At 37.5% G+C, this 22,885-nt stretch overlaps 1 protein-coding gene across 1 annotated transcript in view; it reads right to left on the bottom strand.

Moving 5' to 3' along the window:
* The window catches only part of DNAH8 (dynein axonemal heavy chain 8), a 327,851-nt gene that overhangs the window by 215,786 nt on the left and 89,180 nt on the right, over positions 1–22,885 (bottom strand). Inside the window, exons 24-30 of the mRNA XM_043591305.1 lie at positions 21,765–21,871; positions 15,984–16,059; positions 14,635–14,827; positions 6,829–7,025; positions 6,123–6,249; positions 3,520–3,755; positions 1,336–1,440 (exon numbers count right to left, since the gene is read on the bottom strand). Of these exons, the coding sequence (XP_043447240.1) occupies positions 1,336–1,440; positions 3,520–3,755; positions 6,123–6,249; positions 6,829–7,025; positions 14,635–14,827; positions 15,984–16,059; positions 21,765–21,871 (1,041 nt within the window). The remainder of the gene's footprint in view (positions 1–1,335; positions 1,441–3,519; positions 3,756–6,122; positions 6,250–6,828; positions 7,026–14,634; positions 14,828–15,983; positions 16,060–21,764; positions 21,872–22,885) is intronic.

The raw sequence follows: 22,885 nt of genomic DNA, 5'->3' as shown, positions 1-22,885 counted from the left end.
TGCTATCTCATTGTAGTTTTGATTTGCATTTCCCTGACAACATGAATGGGGCTGAAATAAGTCAGTCAAAGACACACACCATATGATTTCACCCATATGTGGAATTTAAGAAACAAAACAAATGAGCAAAGGGGGAGACAGAGATTGAGAGAGACAGAGAGAGTGAGAGACAGACAGAAAGACAGACAGACAGAGGCAAACCAAGAAACAGACTCTTAAAGACAGAAAACAAATTGATGGTTACCAGAGGAGAGGTTGGTGGGGGATGGGTTAAACAGGTGACGGAGATTAAGGAGTGCACTTGTTGTGATGAGCACTGGGTGTTCAATGGGAAGTACTGGCTCACTACATTGTACACCTATATCTAATATTACATTATGCCTTAACTAGCTGGAATTCAAGCAAAAACTTGAAAAATATAAAGAAAAAAAAGAAAATGAAATTGAAAATTCAACCCACAGAATGATAGAAAATATTTGCAAATCCTTTGATATAGGACTTATATCCAAAATATATAAAGAATTCTTACAACTCAAAAATAAAAAGACAACTCATTTTGTTTAAAAAAGCAAAGTATTGGGGCGCCTGGGTGGCTCAGTCAGTTGAACATCTGACTTCGGCTCAGGTCATGATTTCACGCTTCATGAGTTTGAGCCCCGCATCTGGCTCACTGCTGTAAGTGCAGAGCCTGCTTCAGACCCTCTATCCTCCCCTCTCTCTGCCCCTCCCCAGCTCATTCTCACTCTCTCTTTCTCAAAAATAAACATAAATAAATAAATAAATAAATAAATAAATAAATAAATAAATAGCAAAGTATTTAAGTTCACATTTCTCCAGACAAGATGGATGAATGGCCAATAAGTATATGATGCTCAACATCATTAGATACTAGGGAAATAAAGTCATGGTACATAGGACAACATGGATAAACTTCAAAACATTATGCTAAATGAAAGAAGCCAGTCACAAAAGGCTACATATTGTATGATTCCATCTATATTAATGTCCAGAAAAGACAAATCCACAGAGACAAAAAAGTAAATTTGTGGTTGCTAGTGACTGGGGTAAGAGGAAGAAGAAGTGGTTGCTAGTGAGTATGGGGTTTCTCTTGGGAATATGAAAGTGTCCTAAAAGTAGATAATAATGGTGGTTATGTGACTCTATGAATATACTAAAAATCACTTTTCATATACTTTGAAATAGTAAATTTTATGGTATGTAAATTATATCTCAATAAAGCTCTTAAAATATATATATTTAAGCTTTAAAATGTATGAAAAAAAATTTTCTAGAGATAGGGACTTCTAAAAAAATAAGAATTAAATTTATACTTACAGCTTTGCTCTGCAATCTGTTGAAAGAATATCTCAAGGTGTCAACTGCTTCTGATTCTTCTTTGGTTACTTCAACTTCAAATCTGTTTAAAATAGCATAGGCTTCCTGGAGAGTGGGAGTAGAGTCCAGAAACATCACAAGGAAAGCAACTGACAAATGATTTAGATTCCTTCAAAAACACATTCCTAGTCTCCCCATTCTTAGAAGAAGACAGTACATTCCAGAAGAGTGGTTCCTAAATTAAACGTGTATAAAAAGTGCCTCTAGATTCTAACTGATACCAGATATTTACTCTAGATCCTCGGTCCTGAAATCTGCATTTAATAAGCACCTAAGTGATTCTGATGGAGATGTGGGCAGATCCTAGTATTTCTAGGATATACTATCCTAGAAAATGTCCCTAGAATCATTTTCTGCCTCTCTCTCCTCCTTGATCTTGTGCAACACCATGCAAAATATCTTCTCATTACTCTATTCAAATAAGGGCTGGCTATGTAAAAAATAGAATGAAACAATGATATGGCAGATATTCTGAAGAAGAGAGACTTGAATGACCAGAGGAATGGACTGGCAAATGATTTACTAAAAGAATTTATGCTGAAGAATAAAGTTTCTATAGTCAAGAAAAAATGATATGATAATTTGTTATATCTTGAGGAATGGATGGTCAGGCATCAAAAATTCCCAAACACTAAGATTTAAAGAGGTATTAAAGATATGAAGTGCATTAGCTACCAGAGAGTATGAACACTAAATGGTTTTTAGAAGGCAATACTCAACTATAAGCACTGGCATACCAAACAGAGGCAGTGAGAATGCCAATCCCGCAGGTATTTTGGGGAGTAAGGGAGAATGTTCCTTACAGAATTTGAATTTAAATTTAAATTTAGATTTAATTTAGAGAATTTTTTTTAAAAGAGTCATAAAATAAACTAAGACTCTGATTTTTATTATCAGTATGAGCCAGGAATTTAAATATGAGTCATAAAATACTTGCAGTACACAAAATAATGGCCTCTCCAATGTTGTCTGCATCCTAATCTCCACAACCTATGACTATGTTACTTTACACGGCAAAAGGAAATTTGCAGATGTGATTATGTTTAAAAAACTTGAGATGGGCAGATTGTCCTGGATAAACTGGGTGGGCCCCATGTAATCACAAAGATCCATATAAGGGAAAGAGGGAGGCCGGAGAGTAGAATCAGAGATGTGAAGCTGAAGCAGGGGCAGGAGTGACACCACTGCTGGAAGGGGCTGTGAGCCAAGGAATAGAGGTGGCCTCTAGGAGCTAGAAAAGGCAAGGAATGGAATCCCCCCTCCCTAAGAGCCTCCAGAAAGAATACAGCTCTGCTGACATCTTGATTTTAGCCCCATAAAATCCATTTTCAGACTTAGGATCTGTAGAACTATAAAATAATACATTTATGTTGTTTTAAGCCATTAAGTTTATGGTAATTTGTTATAGCTGCAGTAGGAAACTAATACAGTACTCTACCCTAAAAATATTTCCGATCTTAGTTCCAACAGTTTACTATTGAGCCTAAGTGTACTGCTCCCACCATGCTGCCCTGAGTATGTCATTGATCAGGAGTGAGACCTGTAAGTGGTTTCTAAAGAAAGCTAAATATATTTGGGGAACTTGGCTACCATGTCAGGACTGACATGAAAGCACAAAACCATTCATTTCTGTAAAATGTTGGTGTTACCATAAAAAACTGAACACTGTCTAGACCAATTCAGCATTATTAAATATCAATATTCCTTTGTATACTGTTCACTGTTGATAATTGTCAAAATCCCTCCAACGACATCAAATCAGAAAGGAGAAAGAGGCAGACTATGCCATAAAATAGATGAAGTATGTTAACAGGATCAATTTTCGTGTGTGTGTGTGTCTTTTTAAATTTTTTAATAACTTTTTAAATGTTTATTTATTTTTGAGACAGATAGGGAGACAGAGTGCGAGCAGGGGAGGGGCAGAGAGAGGGAGACACAGAATCCAAAGTAGGCTCCATGCTTTGAGCTGTCAGCACAGAGTCTGATACAAGTCTCGAACTCACAAGCCACAAGATCATGACCTGAGCTGAAGTCGGACACTTAACCAACTGAGCCCCTGAGGTACCCCTCTCTCTTTTTTTGAAAAGCATCTCAAGAAAGAAAAAAAATGCAATCATTTCTTACTTCAATTGGTCCCAAAGTCATGTCCATTTGAATTTCATTATCACGGATACATGCTAAGGCTTCCATTGCAAATCTGACATCATCTAAATCACGGATAGGTCTAGATAACTTTTTCAAGTATTCATTGATGAATGCTATCATGTCTGACATTTTCTTTTTGTATTCTTCATTCAAATATCGACAGAGTAACATCTTCCATGCTTTAGCCTCAATTGATAAGGCCAATTTCATTGGCCCTGGGGAAGAGGAAAAAAGATCAGAATACAACTGACATACTGAAACTATTTACTTCATGTCTAATCTGAGCATCCATCACTGTACTGCCCTATTTGATGATCACTAGAGACATGTGGTTACTGAACACTTGAAATGTAGTCTAAATTAGATGTGCTATAAAGTTACTACATTTTGAAGATGCAATTCCTCTCCCTATAGAGTATGTTAAGCTGTACATGAGAAGGACACTAGAGTCTATGGAGAAGAATGTTCGAAATTAGTTCTAGCACTGCCCAAGGTGAACTTTGCTCTGTTTCTGGTCATCCCGTTAGCAGCCCTCATTCAGTCCTCCATATTCTTCTAGGTAACCCCACAAAGTGGAGTGTGATATATTCTTTTGTCTGCCAAACCTGTCCTCGTTTTCCCATCATTCCACTCCCTACCTCATCCACATATTAGAGAATGTGTATAACCTGACCTTGTACCTGGGCCTGATTGTCCCAGTCAATCCTGACCTTTTATCTGACATTCAGAATCCTTTTCTTGTTTGGAATGAGACTTGAGGGGGAACCATGTGGTCTGGGAAGCAGAAAAAGTCATGCACAGAGGGAAGAAGAAATGAGAGGCAGAGAGAGTGGATTTCCTCAGCTTCCTGTACTGTCCCTGGTTCTGGTTCATACCTAAGGCCCAGTTGCCTCTTGGATTCTGGGATATACGGTTTTCTCATAAAAAAGCTCAGAGAGGTTTCTGTTCCTTGAAAACAAAGCAGTTCTAAAGTCAACTCTATCTTAACAATCCTCACACATTCCTCTTTTCCTCTCTTGGTATCTCTCAAACCCCCAGCCCTGCCATGCTTGAAACATGATCGCTTCCCCTGCAATTCCCAACAGACTGAGAGGACTAGGGAGCTGAGGAGACAGCAGCCTGAAAAGAGACGCACAGTCAACCTGTGGGTTGAAGCTGTGAGATCTTATCTCATGAGGTCTGCACCTCATGGACCTCTCTTCTCCTTTTCCTCAGGCCCCAAGCATTCAGCCCTCCTTCACCTTTCTTCAGAACTGTTGCCACCTATTCCATTTTTCAGTTTCCTTTCTCAAAAATCAAGCCACCAGCCAACTCTCACACTGTGCTAGAGTTGATTTGTGTATGAGGAATCACAGCACTAACCACTATGAGAAAACAAGTGGGAAGTTTAAATGATAGTAATAATAATAGGCAAATTAATTTTCCAAAAGTCTACAGTTCTTGGAATGATTGCCCCTGAGGTATAGTTTCTGGTTTCTAACTGAATATCCCCTCCAAGTGCTTGTGATTCTTCCCCAAATTAAATACCTTCTTGATAGATATAATAATAGCACTTAATATTTATTGAACTCAACTACTTGTCAAGTACTATGTCAAGTGTCTCATATAAAGTAGTTCATGAGGTGGGCACTGTCATTATCATCAGCAGAAGAGACGGCAGTTAAAGAGGTCAGGTAACCTTGATAGTCAAATTTGAGAGTCAGTTACACTTACTCCTTAAGGATAGACCTGCAAATCTACTTACAATGGATAGTTGTTGTAAAATAGGTCATTCGAATATCTCCTGAGAATAAAATCTTCTCACAAACTTCAAGCAAGATTGATTGTATCTCTGTAACCATGGCAATAAGGAGCCACCACAACCCAGTTTTAAACCCAAACCGCAGACCAACAGACCTCAATTCCCATGTTTTTGCCAACCAATCAGCACCAGCCCCTCCCTTCTGAATGTCAACCAATCAAAAAGAACATATCCAATAAGCCCACCTCTGAGCACCAACCCATCAACAACAGTCTCACCTGAGTAAGCATCCTTCTACAGGTGATGTTAACCTATCTACACCCATAGTGCTTGAGCTCCATGCCGCCCAGACACCCTGTATGAGATGGAGCAGTGTGCTCTGTGGAGAACACTGTGCCTGAGCAGCACAGCTCTCCCTTAGTCTTGTAGTCAGTAAAATTAGCTTGGGCTTTGTATTTCAGATATTGAATGGCTGTCTCATCATCCTGTGATATTCTAATCCCAAGTGGATTAGCTTCTCAGGAAACCTCAGACTGTCTGACTCCTATCTCATGTATACAACTCCCTCCTCATAGTAACCCCAAAAAGTGTTTCAAGTGTAGTTTAGTTGTTTGCCAATTGAGGACTTGGGCAGTGTATTGATTGTATTAAGCCACCCTTGTATATTATGTACGAAGAATATATAATAATATATTATATAACATACATATTATATATAACGTATATGCATGTATATATGTATACCATATATGTATATGAAAGGTAGCTTAGTAACTGCTTTCTACATAACGTAACATTTCATATGAAAATACAGACACTTTACATCACATTTTAAAAATACCTGTATGCAGTTCAAGTGCTCCTACAACAATAATAGGCTTCAACTCATCAATCTCCTGTTCAAAAGTAGCAAAGTGTAGAATTTCTGATCTGATTTCAGTCAGAGAGGGGTTGTTAGCCAAAAACTCCTGTAGTAAGGAAACAGGAAACAATGTTTTCTTTAACTTTTGGACAGTATAAATTTCACACTGCTTTTTCTTTTTTTTTTTTTTTCTTTTTCTTTCTTTTTTTTTTCCTTATATATTTTTCCACTTGCATGTCAGGCCAGTAGCTCAGTAAAGAGAGGGATGAACTGGTAGTACCAGAAGATGAGGAGATGAGGCCAAGTGAGGGAATTTCATAGTCCACCATGAATAACTGAGTTATTCATGTGTCCTTAAGTCTCTAACCAAAAATACAGTTGAATCTATGTAAGCGTGACACACCCTTGAATACCCAGCCTCTGAATGTCTGGAACATAACTGGTACCCAACCAACTGTTTACACAAATTAAACCGAAACCTGCCTGAGCCTCATTACCCTCAGCTGCCTCAGAGTCTCATTGTGAGTACGGCACAAAATCCACTATGTTAGATGCTTGGCCTTTTCAGGTTCTTGACCTCTGCTCATGAGTTCCTGTCATCATTCTGATACTTTCCTGCTTCTCTCACACACGTTAGATATAAACAATTCAAACCCAAACTGCATCACAAGTAGCCAAAATACACCTTCACTTTCACGTCTCGGTCCTCTGTCCAGAGCGTCTTGTACTTTTGAAAGTCCTGCAAGGCCTCATGAGCCACCTTCCGTAGAGAATTCACAGAGGAAGAAAGGAGGAGGACCAATTTGGAAATATCCTTGTGCTCCGCTACCCCTGGATAAAAATTCTTCAGCTTTCTTGCAGTAATTACTTCTTCCACAGGCTCTGAAAACAGATGGTTTTATAGAGAGATAACTTCTATATGCAACTTCAAATATTATCAATTTTAATATTTACAGACTTCTTTCAAGCTGGATTTTCTTTTTTTTTATTATTATTATTTAAATTCAAGTTAGTTGACATACAGTGTAGTCTTGGCTTCAGGAGTAGATTCCCGTGATTCATCACTTGCATATAACACCACCCAGTCCTCATCCCGAACAGTGCCCTCCTTAAAGCCCATCACCCATTAAACCCATCCCCCCATCCAACACCCCTCCAGCAGCCCTCAGTTTGTTGTCTGTATTTATGAGTCTCCTATGGCTTGCCTAAAGCACTGTGTCAGATTTTGAGGCCTAGATTTCTTTAATGTGGGAAAATTGCTTTCAGAGAACAGAACTTAAAGACACTGATTAAACATCCCCACCCCACCGCCACATAAGTCCTTCAAGGAAAGAAAGGTCAAAAGAGCTAAAATTGTTGCTCTATAGAACAGTATGGTGGTTAAAAGAGATGCACCATACTTATTACCCATATAACCTTTGGCCAGTTTTTTTTTTAATATGAAATTTATTGTCAAATTGGTTTCCGTACAACACCCAGTGCTCATCCCAACAGGTGCCCTCCTCAATGCCCATCACCCACTTTCCCCTCCCTCCTACCCCCCATCAACCTTCAGTTTATTCTCAGTTTTTAAGAGTCTCTTATGGTTTGCCTCGCTCCCTCTCTTTTTTTTCTCCTTCCCCTCCCCCATGGTCTTCTGTTAAGTGTCTCAGGATCCACATAAGAGTGAAAACATATGGTACCTGTCTCTGTATGACTTATTTCACTTAGCATAACACTCTCCAGTTCCATCCACGTTGCCACTAAAGGCCTTATTTCATTCTTTCTGATTGCCAAGTAGTATTCCATTGTATATATAAACCACAACTTCTTTATCCATTCATCAGTTGATGGACATTTAGGCTCTTTCCATAATTTGGCCATTGTTGAAAGTGCTGCTATAAACACTGGGGTACAAGGGTCCCTATGCATCAGCACTCCTGTATCCCTTGGGTAAATTCCTAGCAGTGCTATTGTGGGGTCACAGGGTAGATCTATTTTTAATTTTTTGAGGAACCTCCACACTTTTCCAGAGCAGCTGCAATCTTTTCAGTCTTCATGGAAATACTTGTGAGGATTAAATGAGACAATTTATGCGTGTCCTCAGCTCAGCATCCGATATATAGAGATCATGCAATCACTATTAGCCACTACCATAAACATCTCTTGCCAAAATCTGATCATGTCACTGCCTTGATCAAAATTGTCAAGTATTCCCCATCAGACAGAGACTATATAAATACTTTTATTTGGTCCAAACAATGCCTTACCTTTTCAAAACAGTTGTGAACAATTAAAAATCATGATATTTCATGTGCAATTCCAGATTTTCAACTTCTCTTTTAAAAAGGTTTAATCTTGGGGCGCCTGAGTGTCTCAGTCGGTTAAGCGTCCGACTCTGGCTCAGGTCATGATCTCACGGTTCATGGGTTCGAGCCCCGCATCAGGCTCTGTGCTGACAGCTCAGAGCCTGGAGCCTGCTTCTGATTCTGTGTCTCCCTCTCTGCCCCTCCCCTGCTCATGCTGTCTCTGTCTCTCAAAAATAAATATATGCAAAAAAAAATTAAAAAGGTTTAATCTGGGGGGCACCTGGAGGGCTTGGTCAGTTGAGCATCTGACTTCAGCTCAGGTCATGATCTCACAATTTGTGGGTTCAAGCCCCACATTGGGCTCTATGCTGACATCTCAGAGCCTGAAGCCTGCTGTGGATTCTGTGTGTGCATGTGTGCGTGCGTGTGTGTGTGTGTGTGTGTCTGTGTGTGTGTGTGTGTGTGTGTTTGTGTCTGCCCCTACCCCGCTCATGCTCCCTACCCCACTCATGCTCAGTCTCTCTCTGTCTCTCAAAAATGAATAAACGTTAAACAGTTTTTTTAAAGATTTAATCTGGTAGTACAGGGTCCATGTTCCTGCATGGCAATAATTAGCTGAATCTGAGAAGCATCTCTAAAAAGGGCATCCCTGGTGAATTTGCCAGTCCCCTCTAAGACCACGTCACTCATTTGCTCTTTTGTTTTAATTTTAATCAAAATTAAAGCAAAAGAAAGTACACGGTATTTGGCTGAATTAACTAAGTAACTAATGTTGCATGTCCTGGTAGTTGTTTCCCTTTTATCGCACAGAAGCATCCCACTGTGTAGATATACCTCATTTTGTTTATCCATTGATCAGTTTTTAGACATCTGGTTTGCTAGCAATTTGAAGCTATTAACAAATAATGCAGCATAAACATTCACATCTTTACACAGACATATGATTTCATTTGTCTTGGATAAATTCCTAGGGGTGGAATTCCCAAGCCAAATGGTACAGGTATGTTCAACTTTTTAAGGACATGCCAAACTGGTTCCAAAGTGACTGTACCTTTATGTACATTCCCACCAGCGATGCCTTAAAGTTTCAGGCTCTTTATCAACAATTGGTATTGAAGATTATTAAAAATTTTTATCCATTCTAATAGGTGTGCTGTGGTGTCTCATCATAGTTTTAATGTGTATTTCCCCAACACTAACGGAGTTGAGCATCTTTTCATGTGTTTTTTAGCCATTCATGCATCTTCTTTGTTGAACTAATCTTCTGACCATTTGGGGAGGGAGATAGTCTTATTATTCAGTTTGAGTTTTTTACATATTCTGAATACAAGTACTTTATGCCAGATGTATGCATTGCAAATATTTTCTCCAAATATATGGCTTCCCTTTTTAATGTTTTAAATGGTGTCTTTTGAAGAGCAACCATTTTTACTTTGACTGAAGTCCAGTTGTCCATTCTCCTTGTCATGATCATGTTTTTGCTGTCATACCTGAGAAATTTTTATATAACCCCAAATCACTAATTTCTTAAAATTTTTAAATTTCTTTCTAAAGAAATTTTTATAGCTTTAGTCCTTGTATAATTGACTTTGAGTTAATTCATTTGCATGGTTTAAGAGTCCAACTTCATTTTTTTTTTTTGCATATGTATATCTAATTGTTCCAGCACTGTGTGTTGAAGAGACAATCACTTGCCCCATTTTTTTACTTCATATCCTTTCAGAAAGTCAGCTGACTCTAAAGTTTATTTCTGGATTGCCTAGTCTGTCCCACTGATCTACATGCCTATCTTTAGGTCAATACTGCACTGCTTTGATTATTATAACTCTGTAGTATGTTTTGAAATCAAGTATTCCAGCTCTATTATCCTTTTTCAAACTAATTTTGGCTATTATAGTTCCTCGCATTTCCCTATTTCCTATTCAAATTTTAGGATCAACTCAATTTCTGCAAAACAGCTTTCTAAATTTTGATAGAAAGTCCACCAAATCTATAGATCAATTTGGGAGAATGGCTATCTTAGCAGTACTGAGTCTTCCTCCAATCCATGAACATGGTGTTACCTTTCAGCAATGTTTTGTAGCTTCCGATGTACAGGCCCCTACACTTCTTCGGTTAAATTTATTCTCTACGATAGTATTATGAATGAAATTGTCTTCTTAATTTCATTTTCAGATTGTTCATTCCAAGTAGTTAGAAATACAATTGAGCTTTGTATGTCGATCTTATATCCTGCATACTTGCTGAACTCATTTATTAATTCTAACAGTTTTGTATGTGCATGTATTCCTGAGGATGTTTTTACATACAAGATAATGTTATATATTAAATAAAGTCAGTTTTGCTTCTTCCTTTCTAATCTGTATATCTTTAATTTCTTATTAAATCCACGGGATTGAATCTCCAGTATAATGTTGAATAGATGTAGGGAAAGCCAGCTTTCTTAACTTGCTCCTGATCTTAGGGGGAAATAATTTAGTCTTTCACCATTAAGTATGATGTTGGCTCTAAGTTTTTCACAGCTGCCCTTTATCAGGTTGAAGAAGTTCAATTCTATCCCCACACTCTTAAGTTTAACATGAAAGAGGTAGATTTTGACAAATTCTTTCTCTGTGTCTACTGAGGTAATCATGTGATTTTGTCCTTTATTCTATTAACAGGATGTATTTTTTAAAAATCTTGTATTTCTGGGATAAACCTCTTTTGGTTATAATATAGCCTCCTTTTTATATGTTTCTGAATTCAATTTGCTAACATTTGGGTAAGGGTTCCAGCATTGTCATTAAAAGTAAGGATCCTTTAAAGAATGTTTTTAAATATAAAGAAGTCAAATTTAAACATATTTTCTTCTGTGGTTTGAGCTTTGTAGGTCTCGAGAATTTTTCCCTACCCTAATGTCATAAATATATGGTGTTATGTTTGACTCCAACAGTGTAATAGAATACGTATATTTTTAACAGTGTTACAGAATATAGAATAATGGATATGAATTTAAGATACTTTTATTGTTTATTGTTTGTTTATTTTGAGAGAGAGAGAGCAAGCATGAGTGAGGGAAGGGCAGAGAGAGACACAGAGAGAAAGAGAGAGAATCCCAAGCAGGCTTCCCACTGCCAGCACAGAGCCCAACATGGGCCTCTACCCCATGAACCATGAGATCATGACTTGAGCTGAAATCAAGAATTGGACATTTAACCAACTGAGCTCCCCAGGCACCCCTTGAGATACTTTTGTGATGTAATTTAAGTTTTTCCATATGGATAAAAGTTCCTAGTATCATTTATTAAATAAATAGCACATTCTTTCCCCCCTGATTTGTAAGTCTACCGGTGTTATATATCTAATTTTCATACATATGAGTGTTCCTGCACCCTCTGTCCCATTTCATTAATCTATTATCTATCCTTGGACCATTAAGAAATTGTCTTAATTAGTCTGGCTTAATAATACTTCTTTCTATGTGGCAGGACAGGACCCCTACCCTGTTTTTCTTCATAAATATTTTGAGCTATTTTTGGCTTTTTGCACTTCCACATAATTTTGCAAAAATAATTAAAATTAATTTGACAAATTATAGAAAAAGTTCTGTTGTGATTTCATTGGAATTGTACTGAATTTGCAAATTAAAAAATTGAGTTCTTCAAGTTGTAGGTTTATTCCTATCTTCCATTATGCTATTCAATAATAATTATTTTCTCCAAAAATGCTGTGCAAATATTTTTTACATTTATTTATTAAGTACCTTATGGTTTTGTGGCTATTGAAAACCTATTTTTTTCTATTACATTCTGTCCAGCTTTATTGAGATATAATTGGCATATAATGCTATTACATTCTAGTTGAATTATTAGCCATTGTAGAAACACTTTTGGGGGCACCTGGGTGGCGCAGTCGGTTAAGCGTCCAACCTCAGCCAGGTCATGATCTCGCAGTCCAGGAGTTCGAGCCCCGCGTCGGGCTCTGGGCTGATGGCTCAGAGCCTGGAGCCTGTTTCCGATTCTGTGTCTCCCTCTCTCTCTGACCCTCCCCCGTTCATGCTCTGTCTCTCTCTGTCCCAAAAATAAATAAACGTTGAAAAAAAAAAAAAAAGAAACACTTTTGTATTTTGGTCTCTTACACAAAAACATTACTGAACCTATTAGTTCTAATAGTCATTTCTAGATTTGTTGGATGATCTTTAGATAAGGACAATCTTGGTCTTCCTTTCCAATTATCTCTTTTTATCATCTGATTGCTCCAATAAAATAGTGAATGAAAGTAATGATAGCAGGCTTCCTTGTTTATTCTTCAGTTTAAATGGGAATAAATGCTTCTAAATTTTTCCACAGACATCATTAGCATAAAATCTTTCATATTCCTAGTGTGATAAAAGGATGTGTATGGGTGACTAAAATATATCATATATATAGAAGCATATAAGACAGTAGTAGTTAAAGAAGAACGTGACATATATAAAACATATATTAAATAAGAAGAAAAATTATTTCAATGTTCTCAGCACCTAGGTTAAGGAGAGAATGGTGACAATATATCAGTTGTCCTCTCTAAGTCCTCTAAAATTACATATTCCTTCCTTACTCCCAGAGGTAACAGGGATCCCGAATTTTCTTTGAAGAGAAACCAACATTGTTATCTCTAAACAATATATTGTTGAATTTTTTTTAACGGAGTACTAAACACAAACCTAGTTGTAAAGGCAAGAATGTTAATTGCCCATGATAAAAAAGGTTCTCAGAAAATAAGAAGCTGGACAGTTTGAATCTAGTCTGGCTTCAGCTTTCCTCCAAATCTACAAAAGCCCTTTGTGGGGAAGCCATGAGGGATGATCACAGGTGAGTCTATTGCTTATGATCTGGAAAATACAGGTCTCATCATAATCAGGACATCTGGCAGGGCTGTGTTTATGAGCCATGTAATGGAATCCAGCAGGGATATGGCCAGGACAGTGGCCTAATCTTTTTCCTTTAGACCACAATTCCTTCCCTGTAGTTCCCAGTAGCAGGTCAAAGCAGAACACTTCCAAAGAACGAAATGAATTTCCTCAGCTGACCTAGGTTAATGAAAGTAGATTGGCAACTTCAACAGCACATGTGAAAACAAGCAAAATTTAATGTACAGCATGGCATGGTGCCCACAGATAATACTAATGTATACTCAAAATTTGCTAAGAGAGTAAATTTCAAATCTTCTTACCATACACATACACATAAAAAAATGGTAACTGTAGGAGGTGATGGACATATTAATTGTTTTGATTGTGGTAATCATTTCACAATGTATACATATATCAAAAAATCACACTGTATACCCTAAATATATGCAATTTTCACTTATCAAAAATAGTTTGGCTTTCTACAGAAGAAAGTGTCCAAAAATGTCCACGGAACTTTGGGTCAGTGCCATATCACACCCATGATTACTTAAGGGAATAGCTTATATGTACTTCAGGTACAAGGAACATACGACCCAGAACTTCTAAGCACCATGTTTTGGCAAACTAAATTCATTGGTCCAACTACAATGCTGAAAGTAAAATTCTTACTAAGCCTAGTTGTAATTTTCCTCTGAATCTAAGATTACGATAGCAGAACAATGATAAAAATCTTTGTTCCCTATGTCCAAACATAGATGGAAATGTCTGTATGTTATGTTTATGAAGGAAGATGGAGAACACTCATTTTTTTACTTTTAAAGCAAAATTTACAAATAAACATGATAAAAATGACAGCCACAAACAAGAATGGGATCTTGTCACTTGCAATGACATGGATGGATCTAGAGAGTATAATGCTAAGTGAAACAAGCCAGTCAGAAAAAAGACAAAGAAAATATGATTTCATTCATATGTGGAATTTAGGAAACAAAGCAAACAAACAGAAAAAAAGAGACAAACCAAGGAACAGACTCTTAACTATAAAGAACAAACAGATGGTTACCAGAGAGGAGGTGGGTTAAGGGCTGGGTGAAATAGGTGAAGGGGATTAAGAATACACTTAACTTGATGAACACTGGGTGATATATGGAATTGTGGAATCACTATACTGTACACCTGAAACTAATATAATACTGTATGTTAACTGCACTGGAATTATAATTTTTTAAAAACTATATGCTGTCATACCCAGGAACAATCACAAAGATGATTTACTAGTTGTTGTAATTCTAAGATTCTATTCATTGGAGATGTGCTTTAATACTCTTACTCTCTTCCTTCTTTGCCTGTTTTGTTGTGTTTAAATGCATCAGGTCAGTAGTACGGCTGGGACTGGTGACGACAGGTTTAACTTGACGGGTCGGCTGTTGCCCCCAGTGAGCCACTCCTCTGCTGACTTCCAGGGTTAGCTGGATCATACGGTTAATGGCTTGTTGAATGTCATCCAAACTAGGAACCATTACCTACGGAGAGAATAAATGAATTCCTGGTACTGGCAGCACATGCCATCCATCCCTCTGTTTCTCACCAGCCCATCCCCCACTGGGTGGGACAGCCTCAGCTGGCCCAGTGGAAGGCTGCTTTGAGGAGAGGGATATTAGAGAAGGGTAGACTGTGGGCTTTCTCTATCCTGAAGTTTTCCCATTCTATCATTTCCCGCAGGCTAAAAGGTCAGGCATAGTACTTGTCATACTTTCTCCGTGAGGGCAGCCGGATGTGGCCAAAAATGGTGGACTGTGTGTTGGATACCAATGAAGCAAAATGATTGAAGAAGCTATACTGCCAAGGTTCTGACCTCAGTTCTTTGAAATGTGCCAAACAGGCAAAGAAGCTGTCCTCCAGGAGGCCAAGCTGTGTAGATGTAGATGGCGACAGATGAGTCACAGATCGTTCCTGCCTGGCCTTATCCTATGGCTCATCACAGAATGCACCTCAATCATCCTGTGTGACTCGGAGTTCCAGATGCCAGTTGGCAGCTGAGACATGAGACGGTGGTAAAAATAAGTGTTGGGAGAAGGCACAGGGTCCATGTGCTCAGGGCATGGGCTCTTTCTATCCTGCCATTTTGGGTTACCTTACAGCTGTGTGTTTGCTGTCGGGATGTGGACTTCTGAGATGGACTATTTAGATAATTTAATGCTTGAAGAAAGAAAAAGCAAGAATGCTTTTCAAGTACTTGCTAACTGATGGCTGAACAGAGATGCTTAACTCATCTCTTACACCATCCTTCAATACACCATGAACTGTGCAGAGTAATTATTTTATAATGGATAAAAATCACATTCTGCTTTTGTTAAATATTCGGATAAAACCAAAAAATACATAGGGGGTGCCTGGGTGGCTCAGTCAGTTAAGCGTCTGACTCTTGATTTCGTCTCAGGTCATCATCTCACAGTCCGTGAGATCGAACCCTGTGTCAGCGCAAAGCCTGCTTAGAATTCTCTCTCTCCCTCTCTGTCCCTCCCTTGTTCGCCCTCTCTCTCTCTCAAATATAAATAAACATTTTAAAAATATGTAGAACCGAGAGGTTATTCTAAATGAAAGTTCAGTGGTAGTCCTATATTTCTTTAAAAGTTACCAGAATATCATCATATTAACTTGAATATTAATTATACTTACCACATTTGGAATCGCAAGATGCACTTCAGTTTTTATGAAGGAAATAACATCTTCTGATCGCCTTCGTCCATATTGGCTACAATAAGATACACATTGAACTCATAAAACTTAACCTAAAGTTTCATAAATAGCTTGATTATGCTACCATTTTCAATCCTAAAAATGAAGACCATTTTCAAAATACCAAATTACATGGAGAAGGTTATTTATAATGAAACCATAAATTTCAGAGAACTAAGAAAACACGTTAATGTTATTTGAAGTAAAATGTTAGTCTCCTATACATTTTCTAGTATTTTAATGTTGCTCTCTCTCTCAGTAATAACCATTTAATAACGTTTACTAAAAGCACTGCCTGTTTCCAGCCTTGTAACAGATGCCAGACAAGATCACCAACAAAAAGCATATACCTTCCTATACTTTCATATATACACTTTTTTGCAAGATTACACAGGAGGTTTCTGGTCAAAGCCTTCCAAAAACTGCTTTTGTAAACAACATACTCCTGCTCAGGCAGAAGTACAGACATACAGACACACAAGTGCAAGTAATGAAGAACACACATCACAGCTATAAATTGGTGATCTCCCTCCGCCTTGACCTCTGTCCCCACCCTAGACAAAATTATAATAAATGTTTCATTGCTCTCCACAGCAGGAAATGCTGTCATTACTGAAAAACTACACCTTCCTTTATAAAGATGGGGGGGGGGGGGAGGGGCGGAAATCATAAGTAACACAAAGCTTCCACAGTTCAACGTGAAGACCCAACATTACATATTATTAGAAGGAACTCTTCGAACCAAAGCAAGCAAACAAAGGGAAAAAGACCTCTAATTCATAATCCCATTCTGAAATCCAAGATGCAAAAATAAAACAAGTGTAAACTGTATTTAAAAGAGCACAATCTGAGAACAAGAAGGAGTTTTATAAAGTATAAACAAACAGCTGAAGTAACAGAGGCAGTGAACAGCACACTAGATCATTCAGTAACTTATTTGACAAACTAGAGATTAAAGAATTTTCCAAAATTTCAGGTGCAAAATACAGAGACAGATATTACTTAAAGAAAAGGCAAGAAAAAATTAGGGAAAAGTAATGTTTATTGAATGCTTAATGTATGCCAGGCACTTTTCCAAGCACTTTCCATGAATCCACACATTTCATGCTCACATTAACTATGTGAGGCAGATCTTGTGATTATTATTTGCATTTTACAGATGAAGAAACCAAGGTAGGGAGAAGCTGAGTAACTTACGGAGGGTCACTCAGCTGAGAGACACTTTACTACCTAGATCCAGCACATGAATCTTACATATGGTTGATTAAAGCACAGCCCTTCTCTCATCTTCAGAAGAGACTTGTTTTATCATATTGAAAAGAGTTCTGTGCGCCTGACAGGATTAATGGGAAAAATTATCTACACAAAAACATACAATTTGTGAATTTCCAGAATAACAGGAGAAATCCTATAAGCTCAAAACAACAGGGTGTTATTTAGAAAATTGGATTAACAGCAGAACCCTCAACTGAAAGTGGGAACAAAAGAAGCCAATAAAACAATATTTACAGAGTGTGAGAGAAAGAGATTGTGATCCAAGCTGACCTAACCAGTATTCATGTGTTAGGGTAAGAAAAAGACATTTTAGACAAAGGAGGATGTTGCAGTATCATGCTCATGTGTATCTTTTCAAAAATGACTTAATGCTATAGGACTTATACGTCAACGTGGCATAGCAAGTTCAGACTTCAAAACCACTCTTTGTGCCAAATATGTAACAATCATGGATAGAAAATATAGGACATGAAGATACTCAAATGCAAGGTTAGCACGTCCATGAATCAGAAATGGGTCAGAAACACATAAACAGCGTGGCCAGGAGTCTGGTCAGGAATTAGGCAGTGACAGTGGAAGGTTGGCTCCTGTGGACTCTGAGGCACTGAAAGCACTCCACGTGAGATAGGGCCTCAGCCAGGGCTGCTACTCAAAGCCAGAAGCTAAGGTAATCCTCCTCCACTTGTAAAGAGGCAAAGCAAAAACAAAGCATAGTCCATCAACGTACTGTCTGCAGCTATAACATCTCCAGAAGATATGGGCCTGGGGTGATGAAACAAATCCACAGCATCCCCAGGAAGCAGTTAAGTCAGGTCACTTGTGTACTCCCTGGCGGAACCTGCCATATGCCCCGTATCTCTTCAGTGGGCAGATATTGTGAACAAATAAGACTCGGGTCTATATCAAGGTTCCCAGGATCATGGGAGACAAAAGTGAAACTCCTATATAGGGAGGCAGGGTGGGAGAGAGAAACATAACACACACACACACACACACACACACACACACACACACACCCCTTTCATTCAATGAAGTTCTATAAACTAAAATCCCAATAGGCATGAATAAGTCTTACAGTAAGAAAGAAAATGAAAGGAATTAATAATTGAAACAAAAACACACTCCAGAGAAAATCAATGTATAGAAGTAGAACAAACTCTAAAATAAGTAAATTGATAATATTCAAAGAGATAAATGAAAGTTATTTTCTCCCAACATAATAAGTTACTAAACTAGAAATAAAGAAATAATACAATACCTGGAAAATAAGAAAAAGTATTAGTTGAAATATTTAAGATGAGAGAGATGAGATCTTTAGACTAGAAAGAGAGATACTTGCTCATAACGTAGCCCAGAAAGGCAAAAAGATAAAATATATGACAGAGTAGTTAGGAGACAGGGAGGACAGACTGAAAGCCCCAAGATTTGAGATGACTGCATGTCCATTGTTCCCAGAACAGTTACGGGTTAAATCTGCCCTGACACTTCATCTGGGTAGTGCCCCTACACTTGAAACAGTATCCTGTTTGGAACAATAGATCATGTGGTCAACCTATTCAGCATTCAACTACTTAAATTTCCGTAAGAAGAGAAAGAAAGGAATTTCCCAGAAGGAACAACTGAAAAGGAAATTGCTGAGGATTTTCCAGGATTAAGGAATGCCAGGCACCTTGAAATAGAAAGTGCACTGTGAGAACAAAGCAGGATTAAATAAAGACAAATCCACACAAAGAAAGAAAACTGAAGAACATCAAGGATAAAAAACAATCTTTAGGGGCGCCTGGGTGGCGCAGTCGGTTAAGCGTCCGACTTCAGCCAGGTCACGATCTCGCGGTCCGTGAGTTCGAGCCCCACGTCAGGCTCTGGGCTGATGGCTCAGAGCCTGGAGCCTGTTTCCGATTCTGTGCCTCCCTCTCTCTCTGCCCCTCCCCCGTTCATGCTCTGTCTCTCTCTGTCCCCAAAATAAATAAACGTTGGGAAAAAAAATTAAAAAGAAAACAAAACAATCTTTAGTTAGACTTAGTGCAGACTTCTCATCACCCACATTATAAGTCAGAAAAAAATGAAATACATTCAAAGTGCTGAGAGACAAACAAAAACTTTTTATCCACCTAAACTGTCATGGAAGTATGAAAGCAAAAGAGGCATTTCTCAGACTTAAAATAAAGAATAAGAGCGTTTACCCCTCTTATACCCTGACTAAGGAACCAGTGGGATATAAGAAATACACAAGAATCTGGAGGTGTTTTACAATATGCCAGTAAATAAATTATTTTTACGTGTTCAAAAAAAGGCTAAACTAAAACATCAAGCAGCAATAATGAGGTAGATACTGTTCAGTGAGTAAATCATGCCAAGGCCCTTGTAGTGAGAAATAAGACTAAAAAACTGAAAAACCATAGACAGTACTTCTTTTTTTTTTTTTTTTTACCTGGAGCAAAATACATGTATTCTCAATTTAAGGGTAACTACTTAAATAACTGAAGTACAGTAAAGAAAATAAAAGGAAAATATGATCCAACCCAAAAATAACAGATAATGAAACGAACCAAAGAAAACAGACACTAAAAAGAAGACACAAAAGGAAATGTCATAAGTGTAACTATATCAAAAAATTACAATGAATATAAACAAATTAAACTCTACTAAAAGGCAGAGATAATCAGATTGAATTTAAAAATCAGGTATATGATGCTTTTAAGAAATAAAACAAAAAATTGCACAGTAAGGTTTGAATAGAGGGCTAAAAGTGATATACCAAAAAAGCTGGTACGGTAAAATTAATGACAGACTAAAAAGAATTAGAGGAATTAGAATTAATATCCGTAAAGAAATAAAATAAAAATAAAAGATAAGGTGCTTTAAGCAAATTTAACTAATATAATGCACCTAACAGCATAGCCTTAAAACACATAAAACAAGAACTGAACAAAACAGAAGGAAAATTTGTCAAGTTCACAATCACGTTGGGAGATTGTAACAGTGTGATTAAATTAAAATTCAGCCATGATTAGCCAATGAATAAATCTAACAAAAATGTGCAAGACTTTTACACGGAGATTATACAATTTCATTAAGAAATAGTAAAGAAGACTTAAATGGAGAGGTAATCATGATTCTGGATGGAAGACTCAATATTATAAGGATGCTAATTCTCTCCAAATTGATCTATAGATGCAATGTAATTTAATTCTCTCAAAGAAAAAAGTTAATTTTTCAACAACTTTTGTTTGGTTAACTTATAATTATGGAAAAAAATACATTGGCCTCCTACCTCACAGAATCACAAAAATCAGTATCATGTGGATTAAATCCCTAAACATAGAAGACAAAACTATAAAATTTTAGAAGACGTTATGAGGTAAGGAAAGATTTCTTTTAAAAGACATAAAAATCACAAGGAAAGGATCAATGAATTTTAATGTTTCCAAGAAAATATTGATAAACATGAATACTTTAAACTCAGCAGAAGATACCATAAAGAGAATGAAACGACAGGTACAACTGGGAGAAGATATGTGCTATATTATCATCAACAAAGTAATATATTGAGAACTTCCATAAATAAGTCTAATCCAATAGAAAAAATTGGCAAAAAAGAAAGAAATGAAGGAAAGAAGCCAAGCCTAGTCAAGATAAGACATGACAAAAGAAAAAAAGGAAACTTCAAGGAAAAGAAGGCACAAATGGCTCACAGCCATGAAAATATGTTCAATCTCATCAGTATCCAAGAAAATGATTATTTAAGTCCCAGTGAGATGAGATTTCACACCCCATTCTTGGCAAGAATTTTCTAATTGAAAAATACCAACTGTATGCAAGGATGAGGAGCCATGGGGACTCTCAGGCTGGGCACTGCATGGTTAAATGAGCTATTCACATACCCCATGGCCCAACTATTCCATTCTTAACGAGTGTAGCAAGAGACAGGTACGAAAATGTTTACATTGGCTTTATTCAGAATATTTCAAACTGGAAACTACCCAAATGCCCATCACCAGGAGAATAAACAGATTGTGTATACTCCAACTATACCTAAGTGAAAATAAATTATATCAACATAGATGAATCTCAAAAACATCACACTGACAACAGCATAAATACAGGCAAAATTAAATACTCTGATTAGGGATACAAACTTGGGAAACTATAAGGAAAACCAAGACAATAAGAAGTATGAAGTTCAGAATAGTGGTTACTACATTTGGGTGAGCAGAGAAAGGACTGATAAGGGGAATGCTGGTGTTGAATGTTCTTTGTCTTGGCCTGGATGTTAGGAACATGACTATTCATTTGATCACTATTCTTACAGTATTACACATATATTTTAATATAGTCTTTTCATAAATGTTATATTTTTAAATTTAAATTTATCAAAATAAGAGGTAATATTAGCATTATGTTATGATAGCATTACCAGACTTATTTAGCATATTTTCAACTTGCCTTGAAACAAATATTCTTCTTTTCATTGTGTCCAAAGATAACCGTGTAGCTTTTTGAAGACTGTCTAGCAATTGATGAGAGAAAAAAGCATAGACCTCTTTACATTCCTGTAACAAGAAATCATATTAGAAGTTGGATTCAGGGCACCTGGGTGGCTCAGTTGGTTAAGCATCTGACTCTTGATTTCAGCTCAGGTCAGGATCTCACAGTTTGTGGGATTGAGCCGCACGTCAGGCTCTGTGCTGAGACCACAGAGCTTGGAATTCTCTCTCTCCCTCTCTCTCTGCCCCTCCCCTGCTCGCATGCGCGTTCTTCTCTCTCTCTCTCTCTCTCTCTCAAAATAAATAAATAAACTTAAAAAATAAAGTTGGGGTCAAGATGATGGCATGGCAAGATCAACTCCCCCACCATAGTATCACAGCAGTCATAGCCATGTCCTACAGCCAGACTGAGTGACAAGTCTACCCACCACTGTGCCACAATCACAGCCCTGCCACAACAGAAGGGCACACAGAGCACACATAAGGGACACCCCTTGAGTGTCTGGCTCTGGTGATGGGAGGAGACTGAAATTCTGGGCACAAGTCCACTCCTTTAAGACTGTGAGATGCAGATGAATAATCTGATACGTAGAAACAAACACAAGAGAATTAGGCAAAATGAGGAGATAGAGGAATATGTTTCAAACAAAAGAACAAGAAAAAAACCTCAGAAAAAGAACTAAATGAAACAGAGATAAGCAATCTACCTGATAAAGAGTGCAACAGTCATAAAGTAAACAGTCATAAAGTAACAGTCATAAAGATGAAAGTAACAGTCATAAAGATGCTCACCAACCTTGGGAGAAGAATGGATGAACACAATGAAAACTTCAACAAAGAGAGAAAATAAAAGAAAGTACCAAAGAGAAGTTATAACTGAACTGAAAAATACAACAGCAGACTGGATGAAGTAGAAGAACAGATCAGTGAGCTGGAAGAAAAGCAGTGGAACTCACCCAAAGCAGCAAAATGAAAACAGAATTAAGAAAAATGAAACTATCATGAGGGACCTTTGGGACAACATCATGTGGAAAAAGTGCTTATAGGGATCCCACAAGGAGAAGAGAGAGAAAGAGCCAG

Source organism: Prionailurus bengalensis, chromosome B2 (assembly GCF_016509475.1).
Source record: "Prionailurus bengalensis isolate Pbe53 chromosome B2, Fcat_Pben_1.1_paternal_pri, whole genome shotgun sequence".
Lineage (NCBI taxonomy): Eukaryota > Metazoa > Chordata > Mammalia > Carnivora > Felidae > Prionailurus > Prionailurus bengalensis.
This window is presented reverse-complemented; position numbering and strand designations above follow the sequence as displayed.